Below are 25,386 nucleotides of genomic sequence, written 5' to 3' on the forward strand. Positions count from 1 at the left end.
CCAGATTGTTTAACATGGATGTGTCTTCCTTTTTCCTTTTTTTAAATTAAGGATGATGAAGACCAGACATTCCTGGAAGAAGCCGCAGTGATGGACTCGAAATTCAAGTTAAAAATGGATAAGGATGCCATCTGGGACAGTTTGAGCTCAGCAGCAGTAGCAGCAAATACCGCAGTGGCAGAAGAAGTATTTGACTGACAATCCTTTTGATTGTGGCACATTTCTATTGCGATACCTTTTCTTTGGTTCCATGCCTGGTACTTACATGATCAGTTTCTTCTCAAACAATCAGAGCAAGAGACATGGAGACAGTGTGATGAAGAAGAAGAGGCGGAGAAGGAGAAGAAGAAGACTATGTAAGCTCAGTTCATTATGATGATCATATGGCATGCATTGAAATATGAAACTTCAGTCAAACCATTAGACTAAACCACTTGGCTATGGTCTATTTATTTTCAGACTCCACCCTTAAAGCAACACAAGACAGCCTTGGAGGAACTGTTTGCAGTGGAAGACCGCAAAGCTACAGCAGACAATCCAACAGACAATCCAGTCCATCAGTGAGAGAGTGGAGCAACAAGTCCAGCTCTACAGAGGCCTGCCTCCCACCCCTGTATCAGCTGACCCTACTCTCTGGTGGTGGCAGAAGAGAGACACACTGCCCCTGTTCTCAGAAACCTATTTGTGTGTTCAGGCATCCTCCACCCCATCTGAGAGGGTGTTCTCCACAGCTGGAGACACCATTAGCCCAGAGAGATCTAGGATCCTCCCAAAGAAATCAGACATGCTCATTTTTCTGCAGAAGAATTGTTGACTTTATGTGCCAGTTTTACATTTGGTTCAAGCTTATTCCCTTGTGAAAAGGAGTATAATTATTTATTCAAATATTACTAGGCATACAAGCCTATTTTTCTAAAGAGGAATTGCCAGTTTTATATGTTTGTTATATTTTGTTATATTTTTAAGAAAAGGAGCATTGTAATTTATTTTAACATGTTCAAATATAATTAAGCAGACATGGTGGTCACACATTGAGGTTGTGTGTAGTTGCTGGTCTTGCCGTAACCTACACTGAAGGCACTGCCCTGTAGGCAGTATTCTGTTTGGGCTTTCAGAGTCGGGGTGTGCTGTGTAGCCTGAATGTCCTTCTCCTGTTTCTAGAGGGCAGCGTAGACAGTAGGGGGCAGTACTGGGTTACTGAGGGAAGTTGGGTTGATCTCCAAACAATCCCTTCTGAGTAGAATCACTTGCTCCAGTCTGCTGCCTCAGGATGGGAGTCGAGAACCGGTTCCAAATTAAACAGCGGTTAAACAGTGGAGCTCTTGAACATCTGATTAACATGAACGCCTTTTTTTTTACGCTTGTTTCACTGTGTTCAGACTCAGAAATAATAAAACAGTTTTGATGATGCTGAAAACCTGTGTAGGCCTACCTTTTTCCCCCAAACAGGAACATGATCAGGAATCAATAAGGGAGTTGATAAAGAATTGGACCAATAAGCAGAATCAATAATGGCATTGGTATCAATATAATCTTTTCAATTCCCATCCCTATACTGGACAAAAAAAGTACTTGCTCCATGTTTAATTCCCCAAAAACCATCTCTCCCAGGGGACTTGGCAAAACTACTATCCTAGTGAAGGCACTGCATACACACTGGTACTAAAAGCCTTAAAATGAACAGACAGATAACTTTTCTTCCATAACTACTGTTCTGTTTGTGATTTCTCACAATTTATGTTGCTTTTCTAACTGAAGGAGAATTGATTATTATGAAACAGTGTGGGTCAGTAGATCTGCACAGTCTGACAAAAGCGCTCGCTGGGTTTGATTCAGAGGCCAGACTGCAATACTGAGTTTTGAATTGCGACCAAACAATTTTCTGCAGCTGTACTTCAGCTTTTATAAACACATGCACGCACGCCATAACAAAGCCAAATGCACACACACTGGACACTGGCAGCCTGCCAAATTGCTCGATTCTGACCTTCTTTTCCACCCCACAGCTGCTGCCAAAGATGAGTCCATCCCTCTCTTAGTCTACCACGCTGACACACTAAGAGCTCTGCCAATCACGGTAGAGTATTTCTCAACGGGAGAGAGTGGGGGGGGGGGGGGGGGGGGGGGACTGTCTGAATACCATCCACTAGGGAATATCTCACTTTGAATAAGAGGCGGCAGCAAATAATTTCACACAGGCAAGCTTTACCCTATGCTAAACCTCTTGAACATGGGCTGCTTTCAACTCTCATTACTTGTTTATCACAGTCAAACACATTTATCCCCCCCCTCCCTCACTGATGGTTTTCTATCTTCTGCTGCTTCTGCTGTCACCGCTGTAGCCCTTTAACACAGCTGCCAGCACAAATATGAAGACTCAGAGCACTCCTTCTAACCTAAAATCGAACCTTGACACAGTCATCCTTGGTTTTAACCCTGTGGGCGATCAAGGAGAAGAGAGTATCCGTCTGCAAACAGAGAAGACTGGACGGCAGCTGGCTGTAATGGTGAACTCAACGACCTCCATATGGGCACCACACAAACACAAAGTGAGGGAGGCCAAACGGGAGAAGAGTTAAGTTTTCCCCAGATGGAAACCTAATTTATCACTTATGTGCAATACCACACTTGCGCACCAATGTGCAATATAAGGTATATTTGTGTATTTTTTCATTTCTCTCTTGTCTTTCTCTTCTCTCTCTCTCCTTTTTTAAAAAAAAATCATTGTAAATATTATATACTCTAATTGGAACTTGAGCTCAAAGAAGCCAAATTTCACTGCCTTCAATGTTGCCACCCACTGTGTTGCTGTGCATGTGACAATAAAAGCTCTTGACAAAATTTTCTGAATGGAGGCTCTAACTCTAAGAAGGTCGGCCAGGAACAACAATGAAGCAGAGAAGGGGGGTTTGAAATAAGTCCAAAGGGTATGAGAATGAGACTACGATGTTGGAGCAAACCTCCGAAGAAGCCACACTGCAAAGGGAACCATAAGACATTTTATCCACAAACAGACAACACTGCTGAATCACATGTCTACGGTTATTATGCAGTGGGCAGTGAGTGCAGGAATGTTTCCTCTTCTGCATCCATTCAACACAGGCCAACCACCACAGAGAAAATACTTAAGGCTACCATTGTGGCTTTGTAGAGCAAGAATTTGACCATACATAATTTTGCTCAGTTTTCCTTTGAGTCGGAAAAAATAAAGTTGAAGGGCTTAGGCTGTCGCAGTGAAGGAAGATCCAGGGTGGCTCAAAAGCGTGGTATGCGGTCTATGCGGTATTAATGCCTTTTTTTGTGAAATTCAATGTATGTTAGTCTGATTAAGTCAGCCGAATGGAGCAGCAGTATCTGATGAACACGGAGAAAACACGTTAAATTGTGTTGTGCAGGAAACAATGTTGGCCTACAGCCAAGTCCCCTTAAACCTGGGATTTATGAATGGAGTCTGGCTGGACATGCCTTTAGAGACTGTATGATTGGTGGAAAACTACTTGACCTCGCAGTTTAAATGGCAGCCTGCTTGGCTGTGTGGTGACCCGGGAGAGTTTAAACATATAACCAAGTCAAAATGTTCATACAGACGTGTTTTTAACTACCGAACATCAGCACCAACCCCCAGTCAGCTCACCCCAAGCCTGGCTTTGTTATGAGGGCTAGGTGCCAGATAGCTGGCGCTTAGTGTGCGTGACACTGCGTGCGGCTGGTGGGATCCTCCCAAGCTGCCAGACCAGACCGTGGGAGCCGCCAGAGACAGACCAGACCAGAGGAGCCCCAAAAACATTCAATGAACACAGACTGAAGTGTAAAACAAGAAGGGTCTAGTCTCATAAAAAAAGAAAAAACGTGAACATAGCACGGTTGTGGCAGTTGCTTGCCATCCACTGCGGTACTGCAATATTGCAGCTACTGCAACGGCCCTATGAAGGGCTATAACCTGCATTACATCTAAAAAGGGCGACAGACAAATTACCAAAACCAACTCTGACCAGAACTGCTGCAAAGTGATTCAGGATGAAATTTTATCTGATAATGTTACCATAAATCAATACACACACCAACTACAAGCTGAAAGCCCCTCACTCCACTAATGACTTGTTCCTGGCCGAGACCTGAATGAGTTCTACTGTTGATTTGAAAGACAATGGGACAGTCCGGACACCATCCCCCGTGACGCCATCCACCAGCTCCTCCTCCGCCACCTCAACAGGGGCCCGGGCCTCTCCACAACTGCCCACCTCAGGGGCCCCCTCCTCTCCTACCACAATGACGACTCTCATCATCCTGGAGAGGGACGTTAACAGGCTGTTCAAGACACAGAGCCACTATAAAGCAGCTGGACCAGACTGTCTCTCCCTCCACCCTGAAGCACTGTGCCTATCAGCTATCTCCAGTGTTCACAGACATTTTTAACACCTCACTGGAGACATGCCACATACCAGCCTGCCTCAAGACCTTCACCATCATCCCTATCCCCAAAAAACCAAGGACCACAGAACTTAACAACTACCGACCCGTCCCCTGACTTCTGTGATAATAACGTCTTTTGAGCACCTTGCACTGTCCCACCTTAAAACCATCACGGACCAACTCCTGGACCCCTTGCAGTTCACCTACAGAACAAACAGGTGCATGTGCCTGACTCCACCTGCAGGTGGATCACCGACTTCCTGTCTGACAGGAAGCAGCACGTGACGATGGGGAACATGTCTCTGACTCCCAGACAAGTGGGTAGCTCGAGGTCTGAAAAGTGAAGCCCACGCGTAAGTGACTTAAACCTGCGTTCTCTCTAATGGCCATCAGGGGGCAACTCCAGTGCCTCCAAAAAGAAGTCTGATTGTATGGAAGTTTATGAGAAAATGACACTATTTCTCACTTGATTTATTACCTCAGTAAACTGTTTCCTAATGAGTTTATGGTCTCAATCGCTAGTTTCAAGTCTTCTTTAATACAGCATAGGTATGCTTTGGGGCGTGGCTATGTTGTGATTGACAAGTCGCTACCACAGTGACAACATTGGTTGGTTGGCATAACCCCATATTCACAGAATAGAGGCGTAGCCATAGCCGTCACTATTTCAGTGTGTTTTCAGTTCATGAAAGTTAACTAACATTTTCGTTGCCTTAAAAAGTCTTATTCAGTGTTCGGTTGTACTAGAAGACCCTCCAAGGAGTCAGATGTTCCATTTTTTCCCAGTAGGAACATTTTGGCTTAATGGTTTTAAGCCTGTTTTTCGCTTGTGAAAATTAGCATTAGCATTATCACAATTGACCATAGACTGGAAATGCAGAGTGCTAATCAAGCTAGCACCTAGCATTAAAATTAGGTCTACCCTCTCATCCAAATATGGTCACTTGTAGCTCTAAAATCCAAGATGGCAACAGTCAAATGACAAACTTGAGGCTTCAAAATGAGAGTCCACAAACCATTGGATGATGTAACGGTCGCTACATGCATTTTTTTTTTTTTACAGTCTATGACCACCAGCACCAGTTCCCGCTCAAGGCTGTGTCCTTTCCCCTCTACTCTTCTTCCTGTGCACCAACAGCTGCACCTCCAGTCATCAGACCGTCAAGCTCATGAAGTGTGTGGATGACACTACCCTCATTGGGCTCATCTCTGGTGGGGATGAGACCACCTACAGGTGGAAGACTGACCATCTGGTGACTTGGCGCAGACAAAACAACTTGACAGTGGAGATGTTTGTGGATTTCAGAAGGAATGCAGCCCTATCCACCCCCATCACCCTGTGTGACTCCCCCGTCGACACTGTGGAGTCCTTCCGCTTCCTGGAAACAATCATCAGTCACAACCTCAAGTAGGAGCTGAACATCAGTGGCCTCACCAAAAAAAGCTCGGCAGAGGATGTAATTTCTGCAGCAGCTGAAGAAGTTCAACCTGCCAAAATCAATGATGGTGCACTTCTACACCGACATCATTGAGTCCATCCTTACCTCCTCTTTCACCATCTATGCTGCTGCAACTGCCAAGGACATAGGCAGCCTGCCGCGTATCATCAGCTGTGCTGAGAAGGTGATTGGGTGCAACCTGCCGTCCCTCCAGGACCTGCATGCCTCCAGCATGTTGAGGCGAACAGGAAAGATCATGGTCCACCCCTCCCAGCCCAGACATAAACGTTTTGAAACGCTCCCCCCAGGCAAGAGGCTGAGGTCTGTCAAGACCAAAACCTCATGCCACAAGAACAGTTTCTTCCCATTTGCAGTTGGCCTCATCAGCAAGGGCCAGGACCCCCACTGACAAAGACTCGATCCCTCCCGTGGACATTACACATTATATTAATGTAAAAAACCCATAATCTTGTATTTGCACATCTTATTTGTGACCTCTGATCTAATGTGGCGTGTTACATTAACACAACTGGCGTATTACAACACAACACAACTAATGTAGCACAACTGTTTAGTTCTGTTACATTAACACAACTAAACAACTTATCATCATCATCATTTGCACACTGCATAACTGTGTCACTCCTGGTCAATATTTTGTACATTTCATTTCATTCTCTTCCATTTAATATTTAAATCTGCAGCAGCTCTTCTCACTTAGAGTATATTTTACACATTTTTATATTATCTAGGATTACTTAATTTTGCATATACATATATATATACATATATATATTTTACTGTCACAACAACACCAACAAATTCGCTGTATGTGCAAACCTACTTGGCAATAAACCTGATTGATACATTAAAAAAAAAATCCAACTTGACTTTATAGGAAACTTGTCTTGAAACGTACCGATTGGAAGTGTGCTACGAGAACAAACCTCCCCCAAAACAACTGTATTATAACCAAAACACTTATTTCATGGCAATATGATGAGATAATTCAAAGACCTCTTACAACCTGTGATGCATTGACCAATCCGCAACGTTGATGATGACACCATTCAATTATCACAGGCTGACAGTTGTCAAAACAAATGCACTGCAGCACCCTGGAGGTGCATTCATGAAATAACGTGCACTCCTTGAAATAACTCCTATCTTTGTCTTTGGGTTATTTTTTGTACAGCCGCTCCTTTATCGCTTAAAGCCTTTTGTTGTTTGCAATAATAATAACAACAATACGTGTGCACGAGACCAGGTGTGCTGCTTTCACTTATCACACTTAAGTTCTCAACATAAAAGGTAGTGTATTCCTCTATATGTATCGATTATGTAACCGATCGACCACTAAATAAACCATTTACGCTACGAAACAATGTCTCTGCAATCCCAAAAGTCCACCACAAAAATCATTTCTAGCATCGGAGCAGCCACCGGGTTACTATTAGGTTGAAATGATTTACAACGTAGCGTTAACGTTAGCTTGAAGATAGAAAGAAAACATTTTATGAGCAGGGGTGCTTATTGTTATGATACAGCAGCATGTGAAGGCCAGGGACTGTAGTATAGCCGGACTGCCTTGTTGCTGTAATGTGGACCGCGGCTAATCTAGTTAGCTGCCGTTAGCTCGCTGGCCAGCTAGCGTCGCCGAGCTAACGCGTTAGCAACAGCAATCTCAGTGACAGAGGGCGGACAGATACTAACGTTGCACCGAACAAAACACCCGGCTAACTACCGTTATATCGTTATCGATACCCCGACCCCAGTCATACAACCACGTCGAGTCATAGTTTGCTCATGCTGCCGGGACATTAAGTCTAGAAAACGGGCTAGTATTTCACTAGCTAACCATTTAGCGCCGCAGGACCAGGTCAACCAGCGCTGTGAATCGGACACGGCTGCCGAGAACACAGGCGAGCAAGGCGGGCTGCGCGCCCCCTGTTCCCGCTGGAAACCCGGCTACTCCGCGGACACATCCCGGGTCATATCTCATTATTCGCAGCAGCCCCTGGAAATATTGCAACATTTCAATCAAAACGGCTTGCTTATTTATGCAATTTCTTACCTGTTAGGGTGAATTGTGATCAATCGTGTCCTCCTCTGCAGCTCTCTTCCCCCTCCTAGCTCCAAAATGGCGCCAATATGTATAGATTCAGTGCCCATGGGTTCAAACCATCAGTGAGTGCGCAGCGCCACCTATAGACTGAGTCCATGTAGACCTAATGGGCCCTTCAAGTGCTGCTCGTAGAGTCCTTTTACTTCATGTAAACGATTACTAATTCACCATTTTCGACATTATTCAATACCCAAACACACATTTTGTTGTATATAAAGAGGGTTTTGTTTACCCAGTGCTGCTCGGAAAGTAATTTGTGTTGCAATATTACCGGTTTGATATAAAAGAAAACGCCCTCTAAATAAAATATTAGTTCCCTTCTATTAAATTGTTATTTTTACATCCAGCAATGAGGAATGACGTGATGGGGCAAACTAAGGAGAAAATAAATGGCCCTAGTTTGGGTTTTAAATATTTATCTGCAAAGTTGCAAAAGTAAGACACGGCTAAAAGTTGAACAGACACTGAAATAGGGACATAATAGTGTTTACAGAGAGTACAGAGAATCTTGCATTAGTATCATTTTGACAGTAAGTTGCCTTTACTGCCTTGCTGTGTTCGTCCGCTTTGAAATTGAAAACTCAGTATTCCCGACAGCACTTGAACGAAGCAACAGACGTGTTTCAAATGAGGGTGCAAAAATGATCTCATAAATGAGACAGTCTTAATAAAACATAATGTTGTCATTTGGCTGATATTCATATTTCCTCACATTTACTGCTTCTGAATAGTGCAATTCATTTTAAAAGGTGTCACTGCCTATTAAGGCTTTTCATCAAGTTGGGCGCCTGTATTTATGAAACCTTAGTCTTAGACACATTTTAGACTTCTATGGAGCCATTCATTTTCCATTTCCTAGGCCTGTTTATTTATTTACTCATATCATGACACTTTTCCATGATAGAACATATGTTCCTCATTTATTTTAGCCCATAGGCTCATTTAATTTGATTACACTTGCTATTTTTCGGGGGGTTTACTGCTTTCACTGACTCTCCTTAAAAATCCACGACTTCAAACTACCACAAAGACCTTGTTAAAATGGTTTACAGAACATCCAACTAACACATGCCTCAAAGATCAGGGGCTTCCCCTGCCTTGGCTATATGATGGGTCTCTGGCCAACATGAGCTATAGGGGGAGCTCCAATATAATGTTTCAGTTTTGCACCTTACAAATCTAAACCATTAATACTGCAGAAAATTAGAAAGGCATTGATACATTGAAATTTTGCTGCTGAATGAGAGTTTGGGTAACTGAATTCAATATAATATTTGGTTGCCGTGCACTCTATTATGTTATTTTTAGATGAAGCAGCCTGGTGCCAGCACATTAAAATAACACAGAGCATCTTATTAAAAGCCTTTAAATTAAATTAAATTACTTTAATCTCTAATTATATCATAACATTTCACAGCAATTCTCTCTGAATTGCCTCTGAATGTGTAATATATGAGGACACAATATTTAATACAGATTTTTTTTTTTTTTAAACTTGTAGCTGAAGTCTCTTTCCATGATGTTAAATATTTTTGTAGGCTATATAGCACCCGGAATAGAGTCCGCATGCGCGCCCCTGTTATCAATTAACCAATTAGTGCTGCAAGACTGCAACTATGACCACATGTAATTACTTATAAATCACAGCGGGAGCTCTTGGACTGGTTTCATGGCTCCAGGATGGAGGGGTTCCTGCCCACGTTTCCACCGTACAACGTCTGCGCTCCCCCGGCTCAGGGCGGCGGCGGCGGCGGCTGGGGAAAGAGAGAGGGCCGGTTCATGACCCCCCAAGGCCTCAACTACCTCGAGCTTTGCAAGGCCATCCTGTCCCAAGTCAACCCCAGTTTGCCAGCTCCAGCCAAAAAAGCAAACACAAAAGAGTGCGGCGTGCAAGTAAATGCCAAAGTGGATCAAATCGTCCAGTGTTCGCTGGGTCCCAAAACGCTGTTCTGCCTGGAAGGGGATCAATCAGTGCCCTCGAAGTCTCCCAAGAGCCCTGATCTGTTCAATCAGGACGGGAAGGCGCCGTACAGCACACCGCCAGTGAGCAACCTGCGCTTCCTGAGGCCCGTTTCCATCTACTCGCCGGTGTTTGACCGCAGGATCCCCCTCAAGAAACTCTGCGACGATGGTGAAAGTGAGGAAGAGGCCGAAGACGCTGAACATGCGGAGTCTGACAAGGATACGGATCAAAGCGGCGAGGACACAGTGAAGGACTTCAGGACCGCTTCCCAGCGGTCTTCAAAGGGCTCCAACTTTCAGGTGAGTTCCTGTGTTTGGGAATTTGATGATAGCATACATGTTTTCCATTCACTATCTACCCTCATCATGTCTGCGCACAAATGATCACTGAAAATGTCATTTTCATCAGTTCCTGGAGCAGAGATATGGCTTTTTCCACTGCAAAAAGTGCAACATCCGGTGGGAGAGTGCTTATGTATGGTGCATCTCTGGAACCAGCAAGGTAGTTGTCTGTTATTTACTGCAACATATGGCTTAACATGGACTGATTTGTGTCTGGCAAAGTCTGTACTCTTATTAAGAATGCCAAAATAATCTCGTCAGGTGTACTACAAGCAGCTCTGCCGGAAGTGTCAGGTGGGGTTTAACCCCTACAGAGTGGAGTCCATCCTCTGCAAGGTACATTTTCTTGTCTTGCTCAAAGATGAAATGTTGTAATATCATTTGAACACTTTGGATTTAGTATTGAACTCCACTTCATAACAAGCCTCAAAGGTGCTGTGTGGAGAATCTTGATTTTTCATTTTATATTGCAGTGTGATTTGGTGCTTTGCACATGTCCCTGATGGTTGAAACTTGTTAGAAGTGCATGATTATGTTAGTTCTCATATAAACTGGATCAAGTCTCGTAAAGATGTTTCAGTTTCTTAAAACCTTCCTTCAACAGGGGTCATAAATACCCAGATTGACTTGTTCTGCTCTTGCTTCTCTCACCGCTTTCATTCACTTTCCTGTCTCTTTCTTCCGCCTCCCATCTGTTTCAGGGCTGCTCTCAGACTTGTTGCAGCTGTGAGAAGAAGCAGAGACACATCAACATGAGGAGGCCTCACCGCCAGGACCTGTGTTGTCGTTGCAAGGGCATGAGGCTGTCCTGTGACGCCACCTACAGCTTCAAATACATCGTCTGAGGCGCCCTGCATGTTTGCTCTGGTCTGGAATCACCCACTCTTCATGTAGATCTATAGGCTCGTCTTCGAAGTTGAGGCCATGCCAGCAGACGTATAGTTCTTGTACATGTCACAAGTGGAGTTACATCAAGTAACTGACTTGAAGAGATTCACCTATTCTCCCAGCAGCAAGTAGCTGAATCTCTGATTTGGTCGTTTATTTGAAGCAACTTCTCTAAAAGGCTGTCTTTGTTTCCCTCCATTAATCCTGGTGCTTAACTTAACATGAAATTATTTTTGTAAAAGAAATAAACATTGCATCTTAAAACCTGAGATATTTTTGTACATTAGTTTACTATCATAGAAAACTAAATAAACCAGAAAATATTCACATTTGAGAATCTGGAATCAGAATTTAGACCCTTTTTTTTTTTTCTTGAAAATGGCTCAAAACAATTAAAATAGTTGGCGATTAATTTTCTGTCAACTAATCATTGCAGCTCTACTTTAAAATGGAAAAATGTGATGTGAAGGGCTGCAAAATGAAATCCAGAGGAAAAACAATTTTGATATGTTTTACTTTGACACCAACTTGTACAGAGCATCAACTCAAAACAACTTCACAAAGGCTGTAAAAGTATTTACAAGGTGGAAAAAAAACAACTACAGTCTTCATCTAAAAAGCTTTAAAAATGTGCAATTTCTTGTTTGGCATGCACACACACACGTTCTCCCACACACAGGAAAAACAAACAAACAAAGAAAAAAAAAAAACCAAAAACATACCCGCATGAGCTTAAAGCTCCCTTTTGTACCTCATACAAACATATCTTTCAGATAAAATATGATTCTGTTAATAAATATTTCAGACACTCCATACAGTACACAGAAGATGCATGCATGGCAGTTTGATTTAGGAGAACAAACATCAATATAAAACCTAAGTCGAATGAGTGTTGCTTTATGGCGGATCAGATATAAATAGGAAAAAGATTTGTACAGCAAAGGGGCAAGTAACTGCTAGAGGGGAAACGGAGTGTGGGGTGTCACAAAAAAAGGGCTGACGACAGGAAGTGTTCGACTTCAGTAGTAGCACAGGTTTTGTTTTGAACATCAATGAGTGCTGAATGTCAGCATTTCCCTTACGTGTAAGGTAACTACAAACCACACACAAACATATGCTACAATGGTTGTGTGCCCATAACTATTAACAGTATACAGACAGAGACAAAATATTCGTGTGTATACATGCACCATCCTCTTGGCATGTGAACGCATAAGGTCAACGTGTTACAGTGTAGGACAGTGAGAATTATACAGTGTATACACCCACTAATGATGCTAACAACTAGCCACAGAGGAGTGTACGACGTGCACAGATAATGGCATGATTAGTCTACCGATGTTTACAACAGTAGTCAGAAGACAAGCTTGTTCACTGATACAGAATATAAACAGACAAAGGGCAGCATAAGGAATTACGCTTAAATATCCTGCATCCGCTCTTTGTCGATCAGTCTTTTCAGTCGGTCTGGAGAGGTCAGACTTTTTAGGGCGCAAAAGGGATGCTAGTACAGTAGAAAGCATTCAACTGGGTCATGCATTGCACAGTTTCCTCCAGAGGAGGTCTCAAAACAGTAGACACAATAAGGAGAGAAAAGTTACCCCGGCTTTTGGCTTTTCCTTCTCAGTGAAAGTGACAGCCTTTTCTCTCACGGTAACAAAACAAACAGTAACATAACCTCCTTTTCTGTAACATTTTTAAAAATCTAATATCAAAACTCCGTTTAGTGCAATAGCGAAAACTTGACCAGTGATGTCACGGGTAGTTTCCTCACAGTCTCTGGTGATACAACCAGCAAACTAGGTCCTTCCTGAAGGAGGCAGCAACAGTCAGTAAGTTCAATCAGTTCTTTGCTTCCTCTGGGAAGCAAGTTAGAAATCCGAGCTAAGAGCTTTCACAGGTCCTCATGTGCAGAGCAGATCAAATGCTGAATGATGACCATCAAGCAGAACTTAAATTAGGAGCACATCAATTTTACAACGTATAGCCATAAAGCGAAGCTGGCGCTCGGATATAATCACATCAGGTCATCTTTAACAGCAGGCAGCAATCTGTAGTGTCCAGTGGATTCAGTGACACATCCCATCATGTCTGGGATATCGGTCACTGTTCTGTAAGTGTACGTTTTTTCGGGTATTTCTGTCTCAACTTCACAGAGGGTTAAGCTCTAAAAGTCCTCTGGCATGGAAAAAGTTTAATGTCTCAGGTTTGGACGTCTGACGGTTCATCATTCAGGAGCCCCCCTACTTTCAGTAGGGGCAGGGCGGCGTGCCCCACCTTCCCCAGGTAGCGAGATAAGGGTGTAGCAGCTCCACCGAAGGAGCAACAACAACCCCATGCTGCAGCCTCTCCTGGGCTGGTGGGACAGGGTGGGGGAGGCGGAGGAAGGGGGAGGAGGGAGGAAGAGCGTGCAGGGCCATGGGTTAAGACCATATCGTGGCCTGGGTGTAGAATTGGGGATTGGCTTGAGTGTTTGTATGGAGAACGGGGGAAATGGGGGAGATGGGAGCCCTGAGGGGCAATGGGTGATGCGTTTGTGTCAGAGTATGTAAGCAGGGTGGGTTCTGAGGCTACGGTGGGGAGCGTGTTAGATGTAACAGATGATCTTGGGTGTTTGTTGCTGTGTAAATGTAACAGTGGTGAACTATGCGATGAGTGTCCTCTGAAGGGATAATAAACGCTAGTGTTCTCATCAAGATAACTCCTGCCCGGCTCTTGTGTGAGCGGCAATGTAAAATCTTGTTGGCCTGGTGTGTCCGAGCAGCTGTGTGATGAGAACAGGTTTGGGGGTTTGGGAAAATCAAGCAAAGAGGTATCGAAATCTGCAGTGGATGAGGATGAGGAGAGCAGAGAAAGGTTCGGGTCATGGTGTGAATATGGTTCGGGTGCTAGTGTTGTGCAGGGTGGTAGCCAGGAATATGTCTGGAGCTCTGCAGCCGGGGAAGCAGACAGACAGGAGGAGGCAGCGGCCATGTATGTGGGTGCTGGGCCTCCTCTGTAAGAGCAGACTGAGATGGCGTATGGTTCAGCTGCAGAGAAGGATGTGGAGGTGGTTTTGGAGGGGTCGCAGGCTGTAGCGGCAGGGGAGGTAAGGGTGGGGAAGGAGGGGGCGGGGGGCTCCTGAGGTCCTGTCAGAGACTGGTCCCGGACGCGCTGGAGTCGGGGAGGTAGGTTGTGACGACCCGGTAACCCTGGGCGCGGCGGATCATGTCGCGGATCTCCCCGTTGAGCTCCAGCAGCTTGGAGCAGATCAGGCTGAGGTCCTGGCGGGAACCGACCAGAGCAATGGTGCCCGTCTGGCCCAGTGTCTGATGGCGAAAGTAGACATTGAGGAGTGTCTGGACCTCGCTCTCTGAGCTGCCACCAAACACTCCGTTGGGCCATTGCCTCCTGAAACAAGATAAATAAGAGCAGTTGTACCGATGTCAGTGTGACAGGTGGATATAAAGAGAGAAAATACTGTATGTTGTACATGTGTGTCTTCTGAAGAGGAGAGCAAGAAGAGGTGGTGATGTCATAGTGATGTATGTTGGATAAGAATCATACACTTGTTTTTGATTAGGTACAGTATTGGACTTTATTGATTTCTGATAACAGCAGTCAGTGTTGCAGCTATAGAGTATGAAGCAACAGTTTATTTTAACAAACACACCACTGATGTTTCAGACTCTTTCCCGTCCTACTAAGAATAAAATTCTGAAGGAAGCAGTAACAGTGACATCTGGTAATCTTTATCTAGTGTAGCATGCAGCTTTATAGACAGAAACGTTACTCACCTGCACTCCTGGATGTAGCGGACAGCTTTGGTGAACTCATGGTTTTTAAGGCACTCCAGTATGGCCTTCACTGCTGCCTCAGAGGTGGGGAAGCTGGGCACAACCATGGCTGCCACCTGACTGGCGTGCGCATGAGTGTGGGCCAAGTGTTTGTGTTCCAGGTCGCTGGCAACAGCTGCCTCCGCCGCCTGCAGGCTGGTCTTCAGGTCGGTAAGCTCTCGAGACATGTTCAGCAGCTATTAGGTGGGAGGGAAACAGACGGTGGTTGAGTGCATGCATGTATGAGAGCTTTTATGTAATCACAGATGAAACATTTATAATACTAAATTCAATATTAAAGATTTATTTTACCAATGTTTTGTTCAGGTCAGTGGCATTTTAAAACATTTAGTAAAGATCACAGACCTTTTTTTTTTGAAAATAACAAAATTTGAGGCTTGTTTGTAAAAAAAATGTTGGTGAATATATACAATTTTTTAACTCCCAAACATTGGTATTGACCTAAAAATCAAGTATTGGTTAGGCTTTTGTTGCTATCAATCACAATGACTGTGAAAGCATCGCATTTTTCACAAGCAACAGTCAAACCTCTTACCTCAGGCACAGAGCTGATGGCATGAACTTGACCAATGAGCGAGCAGTAGGACTGAAAGAGTAGAAGAAGCTGGAAGTGCAGCTTGTAGAGCCTCTGACAAAGCTCCAGTTGCTAGAAGACATTAATGAAGAAACAAAGTCAGATTCATCAGTAGCAGAAGACACACTGACACTATGGTACAGTCACAAATTCTCAATGGTACACACCACACATACACACACATGCAGAGGAACACAAACACACAATAACATGACTAACTGATTATCTCGTGCAAAGTAAATTAAGAAGTTTATTAAAAAAGGGATCTAAGACAGTGAAGTGAAGAAACTTTTAAGAGAACTTACTGCAAGAGACTCCATTTGCTAGACAGCGAGAGAGCATGTTAGGGCATCAGAGTGAGGTGAGAGGAAGACAAAGCGTCAAACACATGCGCAGCACAGTATAAACCACGAATATACACAGTCAAGCTACTGTGAATTAGTGAACAGTGTATAAAAACCCAGCCACTTCAAATTCAAATTAGTCCTTTTTGGCTAGGGTAAGAAAGGTAACACAGAAAACGTGCAAAGAGAGCAAACATTTCAGTGTGACAAAATTGTAGAGAGTCAAAGATATGAAAGCACGGATGAAGAAGTTACCCAGATGTTCAGTGTGTTTGCCTGTAAACTCTGGACCTCAGTAAATAACATGTAAGCAAGTTGCCCGTACCTTTTCTTCTGAGTCTCCAGGCTGGCAGGTAACCACACTGTCACCGGGGCACCTGGGAAATGTGTCCTTACAGTTCCTCAGCCACTGAAGGACAAAAAAGAAGAAGTGAAAAAGAGGAGGGTTGATGAATATTTTGTTAGTCACATATTTGTATGAAAGAAAAACATCATTTAAATAATTAACTCAATAACATATATAGGTTGAGTTACCGATACAGCAGCCTCCTCTTTGGTGTTGTAGGTATCCAGATACTCCTGCAGCTCCAGCGCACTGAACTTCATCTTTTCAAGCAGACCATAAGACATGATCTGGAAAGATCGACAAGAAGAAGGAGGAGGTGAAAAAATGAGTCCAGACTATCAAGGCAATTCAATCAACATAATCAATGACAGCTCTCCCCGAGTCAATTACTGTACTTCTGGCAGCAATACTCACAGTGTCGGCATCAATGTAGATTGTTGGACAATCTGAACATGTGGTTAGCATCTGTGAGGATCTGAGAAACTTTGATCCGATGCCCCTTAGGCCCTCTCCGAGGTAAGTGGCAACATCAGTCGTCAGGGTGCAGAATTTACCCTGGATGTTCTGGGAATGGGAAAAAAGGTTGAGGAATTATTGTACTGTTGCACACACATGCATGTAAATCCTACTGGGTATAAGCTGTTGTTTGATGCTTAAATAATGAATACAGAGAAAAAAAGTCACAAGCAGAAATGAGTTCAAGAAAACATTCTGTGATTTACCTTAAAGAGAGATGAGAAGACTTGGAAAGTGTAGACAGCACAGGACCCATCTGAGTCTGTCACAAGCTGGTTGATATGACAACGCCACGCCTCCTCAGCATCGTCACACACTGTGGGTTGGAATGCTGCCAAGATGGCGGAGAAAAATGGAGAGGGAGGAGGAGGAAAACCAAGGTCTTCCAAGTCATCTACATCATCACGTAAGCTGTCGCCATGGAAATGGGAAAGAAATGGGGGCACAAAACAAGGTTTTGATACCTTCACAAAAAAAAGGTTTTTATATCAAAATCAAGTGCCCGGCTTTCTCATGGGAAAATATGAGGTGGATAATGTCATAGATTCTGTGCCATGTAGATGTGGTTATCTGGTAGTGTTTGTATGAAGTTGTTTTTCAGAGCTAATCAAATATATGAGTTACAGGGGGCAGACACCTCATACACAATACACAATATATGACAAACACAAACTGCAGCAATAAAGAAAAAGAATATTCAGACTACGGGTGGGAGGGTATAAGGTTTTATCTTATATCTGGATAGAAACACTCAAGATAATTTAATTGTGAATTTCCATTATTGGGATAATTGTGAATATCCTCACATGAGCATGAATATCCTCATGAGTGACTTGAAAAAGCTGTGTAGCTCACTAATGTAGTCCTAGTGGTTCCCTGATTTATTTTGAATTGCTATTTTCCACAAGGGGGAGCCCACGTCTTTCCAGTCATTCCTCACCATGGCTGAAGGCTTGGAATGTGAATGCTTGGATATCAGGTTGATAAGTAGATTTTTTCATTGTGATTACCTGCTGGGTGTTGACAAGAGTCTGAATCTGTCCTTGTTTGTTTTTCACTAAAAAATTATGTTCACAAAATAAGATTTGTGTCCTATGATACAATAAAAATATTTGTTTCTTAACAAAATGTAAGGTAAAGTGATTCCAGTATGTTTTAGTGCCATTTTTAAGAGTTTTAAACATATTTTGATGATTATCGGGATAACAATGTTAATCGCAATTATTTTGGAATTATTTTGAAGTTTTCATATCATCCCATGCCTAATTCATACACTTACTCTAACAAGCAGGGATATGACATCATATACAGCATGTAGGGGGTTGACAAATACTGTGAATTTACATGCAACCTTATATTACCCATGTATGTAGCACTGTTTCTATTTAGTGATCTAGTTGCTTCAAGGTTTCAGCCTATTGTCAGCCTTACACTGTCTACACAAACATTATGGTTTTCCAAACAGATTAAAATAAGTGTTTGAGTGCAATTTAGCGCAGGTTTAAATTGTCACTCAATCTGCCAGTTGATAAAAGGTTTCCTGTTCTGTCACATTCACCTGGGCAGACAGTTGGGGTCTAGAAAGTCCAGCGGTGGTTGGCAGTAGTCTGCGTTGAGCCTGTGGTCCAGATTGGCCAGCTGATCCTGAGGTTGCCCCGGCAACTCAAGGGTGAAGCTCTCACCACAGTCTGAGCCGTGTGGGAGCTCATTTGTGCTCAGTGACAGTTCGTCATCCTGGGCCTGAGTGTCCTCATCTTCACCGCACACCCTCATCTGAGGGGACAGGGATGATAAGTTACAGCTGGTAACGGATATATCTGTAGAAATATGTATTTGTATGTTTATGTGTATTATTCCTCACATGTAGGCCACTGTGATCATCATGGAGTGCTCCCTGGCCCGGCGTGGTGGCATTGAGAGATTGTGGGTCAACGGATGTGTCACAAGAAGTAGATAGAGAATCAGTGTGATTGGTCTCCTCTGATGGAGAGGGGTTAGTCTGGAACAGGAAGTCAAACCAGGGACACCACCGTTACAATTGTATGTGTACATACACACACACACACACACACACACACGGAGAGAATAGGATTTTAAATTTTGATTGACTTATTCTGTCAAATTAGGTAATTACAACAATTTTCTCAATTGAAAGGTTTTCAGGCTGTAGTGGATGTTAATGTTGTACTGATCCAACAGTTAATGCTACGCACAAGCTGAGAGTGAGAGAGGCTCTGGCTAGTTGAAGACTCCTCTTCCTCTGAGGACTCGTCTGAATCGTGAGGATCCTCGTGACCCAGACTGGGAGTGCTGCCTGAATGCTGGCTCTCCTCCAACAGGTCACCCAGCTCTGTGCTGTCCAGCGATCGCCGACGCACACCCCAATTAAAGTTATCGACAGTCTCACCCTAGATAAAACACACACATAAACATTGGAAGACGAGCGCCGAGACAATGGTAGCAGTGAATTTCACTGCTGTGAGAAGAACACTCATGTCACAATAATGAATGGTTGCTGTCTAAGAGCGTCTGATGACAAGCATAAGATGCAAAATGAACTGTTATTCATGGCATAAAAATATGCTGGAAAGGCGGTTTGCATTCAATATGATTATCTTTATCACATAAACATTTTACAATATCATTTATCTCCATTATGCCAGACAGCGAAATTGTCAGATATGTTGTTCTGCAACCAAGCTGTGAGAGCAAAATGAAGCACGATATTCCTGTTTTTTTGTTTGTTTTTTTTTTAGTCGGAAAAAAAGAAGCCAGCAACACCACAGCTCTGATAAAAGCTAATGTAAGTGCTAAGTGTGAGAGACCTTACCTGGAGCTCCTAGGCAGCGAGGGGGAGAGAGAGAGACACAGAGAGTTAGACAGAGAGAGAGACAAGGAGGAGAGACAGAGAAATACGTTTCAAATATATTGATGTTGAAGAAAGACAGGTGGATAAAATGAAACTTGTGTTAAAGGTAAAAGGGAAGGAGAAAGAGAGTGCTATAAATCAGTAACTGACAATATTTTACTCCAACAGCAGTGAAACAATAAACTCCTTCTGCACATCTCACCTCTCCGTCCTCCAGCTCTACATCCAGGAAGTCAAAGTCTCGGAAAACCCTGAATTGCTGCTCGCTGGCGGTGTCATCCAGCGTGTCTTCTCTGGTTCCGCCCTCCTCTGATGACACACCGCTCTCTCGCACCTCCATCATGTCCAGGTCACCGCATGATGAGAAGATCACCTGATGAGAAGGAACAAAAAAGGTATTTAATGAATGATTTAATGAATGATGTTTGAATAAATTTGTTCACCATAAACAAGCGGACATTACAGTTAGCGTAAACAAGCTTACAGATGGGTTCTTGGTGAGTCCAACTTCTTGTCCACAAAGAGACAGAACATTCACCAGCTTCTCTCTGGTTCTTTTCTACACGAGAAAGACAGCGAGAAATAAAAGAGTATTAATCCAAGAGGGAATTGACATAAACTCAGTTGTCTGTTGTCAAATTTCCTTTTACTTGGCTTGTTCATTTTTAATTGCTTCAGAAGATCAAATAACCATAAATCAGTTGACAGTTACATATATACAAAACTATTGTAAATGCTATTCAACTAGGGCAAGTATCTGCAGAGGACTTTGATGTCAAAACAAAGAGGGTTGTGAGCCCGTATGTCATTGGATATATCAAGTAGAGGTATTTTTGGTTGCCATAATATTACAACAAATGTACTAAAATTGTGACAGATCAAATAGTTTGATGCCTACCTTAATGGTAGGGTCTAACTCTACCTGAGATGACTGTGGTCGCCTCCAGCTGACAGGAACCAGGATGGTGTTGGAGTTGGATCCAGAGGAGGTGGAGGAAGTACTGCGGGTTACAGCCATGGCTCTGGCCTTCCCCTCTCTACCCCCTGAACCCTGGAGCTCGTCAAACCGACGCCCAATCACTGGGGTCTGTCAAGGAAAACGAGAGGCGGGCCCACATGTAAATGTTTGAATGGTTTGAATATCACAAACATTTATGACATCTTATCTCTAAAAAGTATTGTACTGTAGGTGGATGGTGGGCACCCTAAAGAGCTTCAGCAACAGTTTCTTCCTCACCTCAGAGATGTCAAAAGTGAAGTCCAGTGTTTTACCAGGCAGAGCCTTGGCTGAACCGTCCCACACCCTGCTGACCTCCAGGTTGGAAAGGTCACCCTGCGTGTGGCCGTACACCGGATGGACTAGGCTGGCAGAGCGCGATACCACCAGCTTCAAGATGTTTAAGGCGTCCTTCCAGTGTATTGTCTGTCAAGTCACATGTCATACAGCATAAGAGACACAGTAGTGCACACTTTATATCACATAATAACACACAGAGTAGCAGTGGAATAAGCTTAAGCTTGCACAAAGTACTGTAGGACACTTACCTGGACAAACTTCTCAATGGTTTTTGTGACATCAGCATTGAACTGTTTCACTTGTACAGCGGTCAGGTCCATGTGGCTGAGCAGACAGTAGATGATCTGGAGGAGAGATTGCTGCATACTGGGAAGGCCCTTATCCAGCAGCTAGGAGATAGAGAGTGACAGTCAGTGAGCGACAAAGCATGCAGCCACAAAATTTGCCTTGCTTGTAAATGTCAATCGATGTAAAGTTACAAAAGTTATACTAGACTAAAGGTGATTGCATCATCCTTTAACCAACTGCCAGATGACTGAACATTGCCATCTTTCAGCAAAATATCAATATGAACTATACACATGAATGGACAAATGGACCACTTGAAGTGCTTTCCTTGATTTTGTTTTAAGCTTTCAAACTACAAGATTACGGCATATATCATGAAAACATTCTTAACTTGCATCCTAACTATCTAAAATCTAAATTTGATATCCTAAAATGCAATGAGCCAAATATTTGGTTGTGTATTCTTGTAGCAACCCTCGGGGAAAGCTAATTATGTAAACCTAAAAATAAGGTATGCATAATGCATCATATTCATCAGCACGTACCTCAGCCATATAGGTGACCATGTTGAGTGTGATGTCAGAGAAAGCCTCGTGAAGGTAGCGGCAAACCACACTGACCCAAGAGAAAGGGTCCCGTGTGTAGGAACGTGTCTTATAGAGAGTCATCACATGGGCCAAATGGGACAGTTTTGTGTTCTTCTCCACCAAACACACCTGAGGGAGGGAAATAAAACGATGAGAGAGAGAGGAAGAGGCAGAATGTGATGTTTTTATAAGCCCCTTGGGCTTTTCATCTCACCTCAAGCATTCAACTTTGCATCTTTTCTGCACGTTTATTTCTCATGGCTGTTTTTCTGACAAGCTTGCTTTAATGTCTAATAAAGTGTGCCCTAACCTAAAAGTAAACTATCATAAACCAAATGATATTCAAGTAAACTACTAAAGTAAAGCTCAAGAGAAGAACTGAATGGTACCTGTGCGATCCTCTCAGCGCTCTCCTTACAAAACTGAGTTGGATGGCCAAAGTGCTGCACCAGGTGAGGCAGCAGACACAGCACATTTAGAGGGAAACCTGCAGAGAGAGGGAAGGCTAAACTTCAACACTACCGGGCATAAATAAAAACTAGACTTTGTCAGTGACTGAGCTAACAAAGATTTAAAAGATCATAAAATAATACAGGATGAGAATTACTGTGATCCCCAGTGCCTACCTATAGACTGTGAGCTGTCAACAACAGGCACGCGGGAGACTGGCGTGAGTTGGCAGAAGAGCTGCAGGGTGAGGTCAGAAGTGGCCTGGGAGGTAAAACCCTTCAACAAAAGCTGCTGAATCCCAGAGAAACCGCTCCACCTCAGCTGAGCCTGCAGCTTCTCCAGGCGTTCGCGGTTCTCTGCTCTGTCTAAGGGCACCTGGGAAATAAGGATTTTTTAGTTTAACTGAAGCTGGAAAGTAGTAGCGTCCTCCTGAAATGCATTTTTTTAAAGGTAGATAAAGTCATATAGCATGAATCATCACTAATACTGCACAGTGCTGATAGCTGCTACAATTACATACATTTCCCCTCTACAATCAGTAAGTTTAATCTCATCTACCTTTGATAGGAGCTTGTGAACGAGGCGAAGTGACATCTGATATTCAAACTCAAAGTCTGACTCCATGAGTGACACTGCCACCCAGAAGACTGTGGCCAGTATTGATGAAGGATGGGAAACATGAGCAGGATCCGAGAGAACGCTGGGATCAATGCGATTGGTAGATGATGTGCAGGACCCAGGGGTTCTTCCTGTTCGCGAAAGGCCGTGATTGTTGCAGGCCTGTAGATTGAAAATAAGATATTAGTGAAATGTAATGTATTCAATGAGTCACCTCAAGCATTATGACTCAGCAAGAATCTTCCTGTCTTGCCTGTATGCGATCCAGAGTTGCACTGCGAGGAGGATCACTCGACTGGTAGCCACACTCGCCAAATTTCTTGGGGACAGAGAAGGAGCGCTGGTGGCGTTGTGACGACAGACCAGCAAATCCCGGGCCCGGGAAGTTCAATTGGCCTGTGCTCTTTCTGTTCATCAGTTTGTCGCTAGTCACGAAGTCTGGTGAAGACGTCCTATGAATCAGACACAGCAAAAATGATTAAAGTGAATATAGTTGAGTATGGTTTCCATGGAATCAAAAACTAGGAATGACATGAGTTTGATCAACATAAACGCTGGCTAAATTCAGAGTCCTACCTGGTTAGAGCTGCCATAAGGTCACTGTTTTTTAGACATTCTGCTAGATTCACCACCACTGACTCCAGGGTCAACAGCACCTCCATCACATAGCCCTGAAACACAGACAAGTCGTTGAATTGAACAAGCATGCGCATCATCACCAACATGGTTGCAGGTTAAGCAGGTTAAGGGTGTAAAGTGCTGGAATAGTTCTCTCATAAATGTCCTTAATCTTATTCTCTCTTACCTGCACCTCATCTCCGTGTTCTCCCACCACCTCAACCAAGCGTGACACCAGGTCAGAGACAGCGTGGTTGTTGATTGGCTGTTTGAGGGCTCTGAAGATCTGGAAAGAGCGTCCAGCATAGTGACGTGAGGAGCTGCATAGAGCCGTCTGTAAGGCCACATCGCTCAGCTGCTGCTCCAGGTGGAAGTCTGTATAAACAAACGGGTACAAAGACACATAAAGATACACACAAACATGCATGCAGTGGTTTGCCATCAGTAAGTTACTACTGCATTTCTGGAGATTACGGATATTACTTTTAACAAATGACATCATTGTTTAGAAGATTTGCAGTCTATATCTGTTGGATTGGAATTCTGGTGGATTGCTTCATATACTTCATATACTACATGTGATACTTTTAAAATAAGGTTGTTGGTGAGCCCCTATACTACTTGTTATTCAGTGAAAGAAATATGGCACAAACATGAGAGGTTTCTCACCCGACTTGGACTCCTTGAAGACAGAGACGACATGGCGTAGGAAGTTGGAGAGCTGTTCTGTGCTCTTGGAGTTGGGGTTCTTCGGTGTGATGTCCTCGTGCACCCACAGCGGCCCAAACGCTCTGAGCAACAACAACACAGTACTCCAAGCACTGTATACCCACCACCGGTAGCACCACATATATGTTACGCAAGCACTTAAATATGTGCACTACTGAGAGATTTTCACGCACGCACACACACACACCCGTGCACTTCACAAACACACACCTACTTGAACATTTGTACAACAAAATCCAGCAGCACTGCCACTAGAACTGCCCGAAACATCACCGGGGGGGTCTGCGTACCTGGTGGAGAGGAACTCAATAAGTTTGTTTGTCTTCTCGTCGTTCTCGTTGGGCGTATCTTCAAGGTCCTCCAGGTCGTCAGGTGTTACGAGGGGCAAATTTCCAACACTGCCCGCAGTGCTGCCGCCACCCAGACTGGCAGAGGAAGAATTGGAGGTGGAGCTGAGTCCGGAATCCACCACTGGAGATGCTTGCCACTCTCGCAGGAAGTCAGGTGCATCTGATGACAGTATACAGAGTATACAGAATTAAATCTACTGTTAATATATTACACTGCAGCTGTACCATGTTGTTATGTACTCTATTGTTTCAGCACATGTTTTCATCTGTTTTCCTATGTCACAGGATCACTAAATTAGTGTATTTTCTACTTACGTGACTGTTGATACTCTGTGTGGTAGCTGGATTTAATGGTGAGAGTCTTGTTATCACTGATCTCTCTGGTCAGCATCAGTACTGAGGCTATTACCTGTAAACACAAAAAGGCGATGTCTTCAGTGGCTAGGGTATTTATCTGAAGCCCTGTTGATGGGTGCACAGTGTGAATCCACTTTTAACTCAGGCTAAAATGGCAAAAATAACAAGTACACCGCTCTAACCTGGAAGTTGTTGTTGCAGGAGAGGGCAATGAGAAGGTGGAGAAGGAGACGCTTGCTGTGTTCATAGACCTCTGGTCTGTAGTGGTCCAGACCTGGCCAATAAAATACATATTCAGTAAGACAAGGACAGGATTAGACAGAGAATACTGTGTAGTGACAGGCAGGTGCAGATGTATAATAAAGCAAAATAAATAAATACCTTTTAGATTTTAGCTTGTAATGATGCTGACATTTGTACATTTGATATATATATAGA

The 25,386-nt window shown here is 43.6% G+C and overlaps 3 protein-coding genes across 6 annotated transcripts in view; 1 reads left to right on the plus strand and 2 right to left on the minus strand.

The window, feature by feature from the left end:
• pds5b (PDS5 cohesin associated factor B) overlaps nucleotides 1-8,032 on the minus strand; it is a 37,310-nt gene extending 29,278 nt beyond the window's left edge. Inside the window, exon 1 of the mRNA XM_044370610.1 lies at nucleotides 7,927-8,032. The gene's annotated coding sequence lies outside the window, so the exon portion shown is untranslated. The remainder of the gene's footprint in view (nucleotides 1-7,926) is intronic.
• Nucleotides 8,033-9,633: 1,601 nt separating this feature from the next.
• zar1l (zygote arrest 1-like) lies at nucleotides 9,634-11,438 on the plus strand. Its single transcript, XM_044370613.1, has 4 exons — nucleotides 9,634-10,239; nucleotides 10,349-10,441; nucleotides 10,543-10,617; nucleotides 10,983-11,438. Exons 1-4 carry the CDS (start codon nucleotides 9,658-9,660, stop codon nucleotides 11,124-11,126), a joined length of 894 nt encoding a protein of 297 aa, XP_044226548.1. The 5' UTR covers nucleotides 9,634-9,657; the 3' UTR covers nucleotides 11,127-11,438.
• Nucleotides 11,439-11,666: 228 nt separating this feature from the next.
• Nucleotides 11,667-25,386, minus strand: part of fryb (furry homolog b (Drosophila)) — a 51,329-nt gene continuing 37,609 nt past the window's right edge. Inside the window, exons 40-67 of one of the 4 annotated variants that reach the window (XM_044370615.1) lie at nucleotides 25,131-25,222; nucleotides 24,907-25,000; nucleotides 24,532-24,751; nucleotides 24,182-24,303; nucleotides 23,700-23,887; nucleotides 23,471-23,565; nucleotides 23,148-23,346; nucleotides 22,835-23,056; nucleotides 22,453-22,651; nucleotides 22,216-22,313; nucleotides 21,785-21,955; nucleotides 21,200-21,340; nucleotides 20,892-21,077; nucleotides 20,577-20,741; nucleotides 20,139-20,213; nucleotides 19,857-20,027; nucleotides 19,616-19,624; nucleotides 18,999-19,193; nucleotides 18,647-18,784; nucleotides 18,344-18,558; nucleotides 16,992-17,196; nucleotides 16,684-16,833; nucleotides 16,458-16,556; nucleotides 16,249-16,332; nucleotides 15,885-15,902; nucleotides 15,541-15,651; nucleotides 14,946-15,181; nucleotides 11,667-14,559 (exon numbers count right to left, since the gene is read on the minus strand). In XM_044370615.1, coding sequence (XP_044226550.1) covers nucleotides 14,301-14,559; nucleotides 14,946-15,181; nucleotides 15,541-15,651; nucleotides 15,885-15,902; nucleotides 16,249-16,332; nucleotides 16,458-16,556; nucleotides 16,684-16,833; nucleotides 16,992-17,196; nucleotides 18,344-18,558; nucleotides 18,647-18,784; nucleotides 18,999-19,193; nucleotides 19,616-19,624; nucleotides 19,857-20,027; nucleotides 20,139-20,213; nucleotides 20,577-20,741; nucleotides 20,892-21,077; nucleotides 21,200-21,340; nucleotides 21,785-21,955; nucleotides 22,216-22,313; nucleotides 22,453-22,651; nucleotides 22,835-23,056; nucleotides 23,148-23,346; nucleotides 23,471-23,565; nucleotides 23,700-23,887; nucleotides 24,182-24,303; nucleotides 24,532-24,751; nucleotides 24,907-25,000; nucleotides 25,131-25,222 — 4,157 coding nt within the window. In that variant the 3' untranslated portion in view covers nucleotides 11,667-14,300. Of the gene's footprint in view, nucleotides 14,560-14,945; nucleotides 15,182-15,540; nucleotides 15,652-15,884; nucleotides 15,903-16,248; nucleotides 16,333-16,457; nucleotides 16,557-16,683; nucleotides 16,834-16,991; nucleotides 17,197-18,343; nucleotides 18,559-18,646; nucleotides 18,785-18,998; nucleotides 19,194-19,615; nucleotides 19,625-19,856; nucleotides 20,028-20,138; nucleotides 20,214-20,576; nucleotides 20,742-20,891; nucleotides 21,078-21,199; nucleotides 21,341-21,784; nucleotides 21,956-22,215; nucleotides 22,314-22,452; nucleotides 22,652-22,834; nucleotides 23,057-23,147; nucleotides 23,347-23,470; nucleotides 23,566-23,699; nucleotides 23,888-24,181; nucleotides 24,334-24,531; nucleotides 24,752-24,906; nucleotides 25,001-25,130; nucleotides 25,223-25,386 lie in introns of all 4 variants that reach the window. The other 3 variants (XM_044370614.1, XM_044370616.1, XM_044370617.1) reach the window with 3 other exon arrangements.

This window comes from Thunnus albacares, chromosome 13 (genome assembly GCF_914725855.1).
Source record: "Thunnus albacares chromosome 13, fThuAlb1.1, whole genome shotgun sequence".
Lineage (NCBI taxonomy): Eukaryota > Metazoa > Chordata > Actinopteri > Scombriformes > Scombridae > Thunnus > Thunnus albacares.

Bases quoted from the DNA above. Each gene is read 5' to 3' on its own strand.
- zar1l (XM_044370613.1), top strand. From the start codon at position 9,658: ATGGAGGGGTTCCTGCCCACGTTTCCACCGTACAACGTCTGCGCTCCC. The intron at 10,442-10,542 runs GTAGTTGTCTGT...TAATCTCGTCAG, and splicing joins GCATCTCTGGAACCAGCAAG to GTGTACTACAAGCAGCTCTG. The intron at 10,618-10,982 runs GTACATTTTCTT...CATCTGTTTCAG, and splicing joins TGGAGTCCATCCTCTGCAAG to GGCTGCTCTCAGACTTGTTG.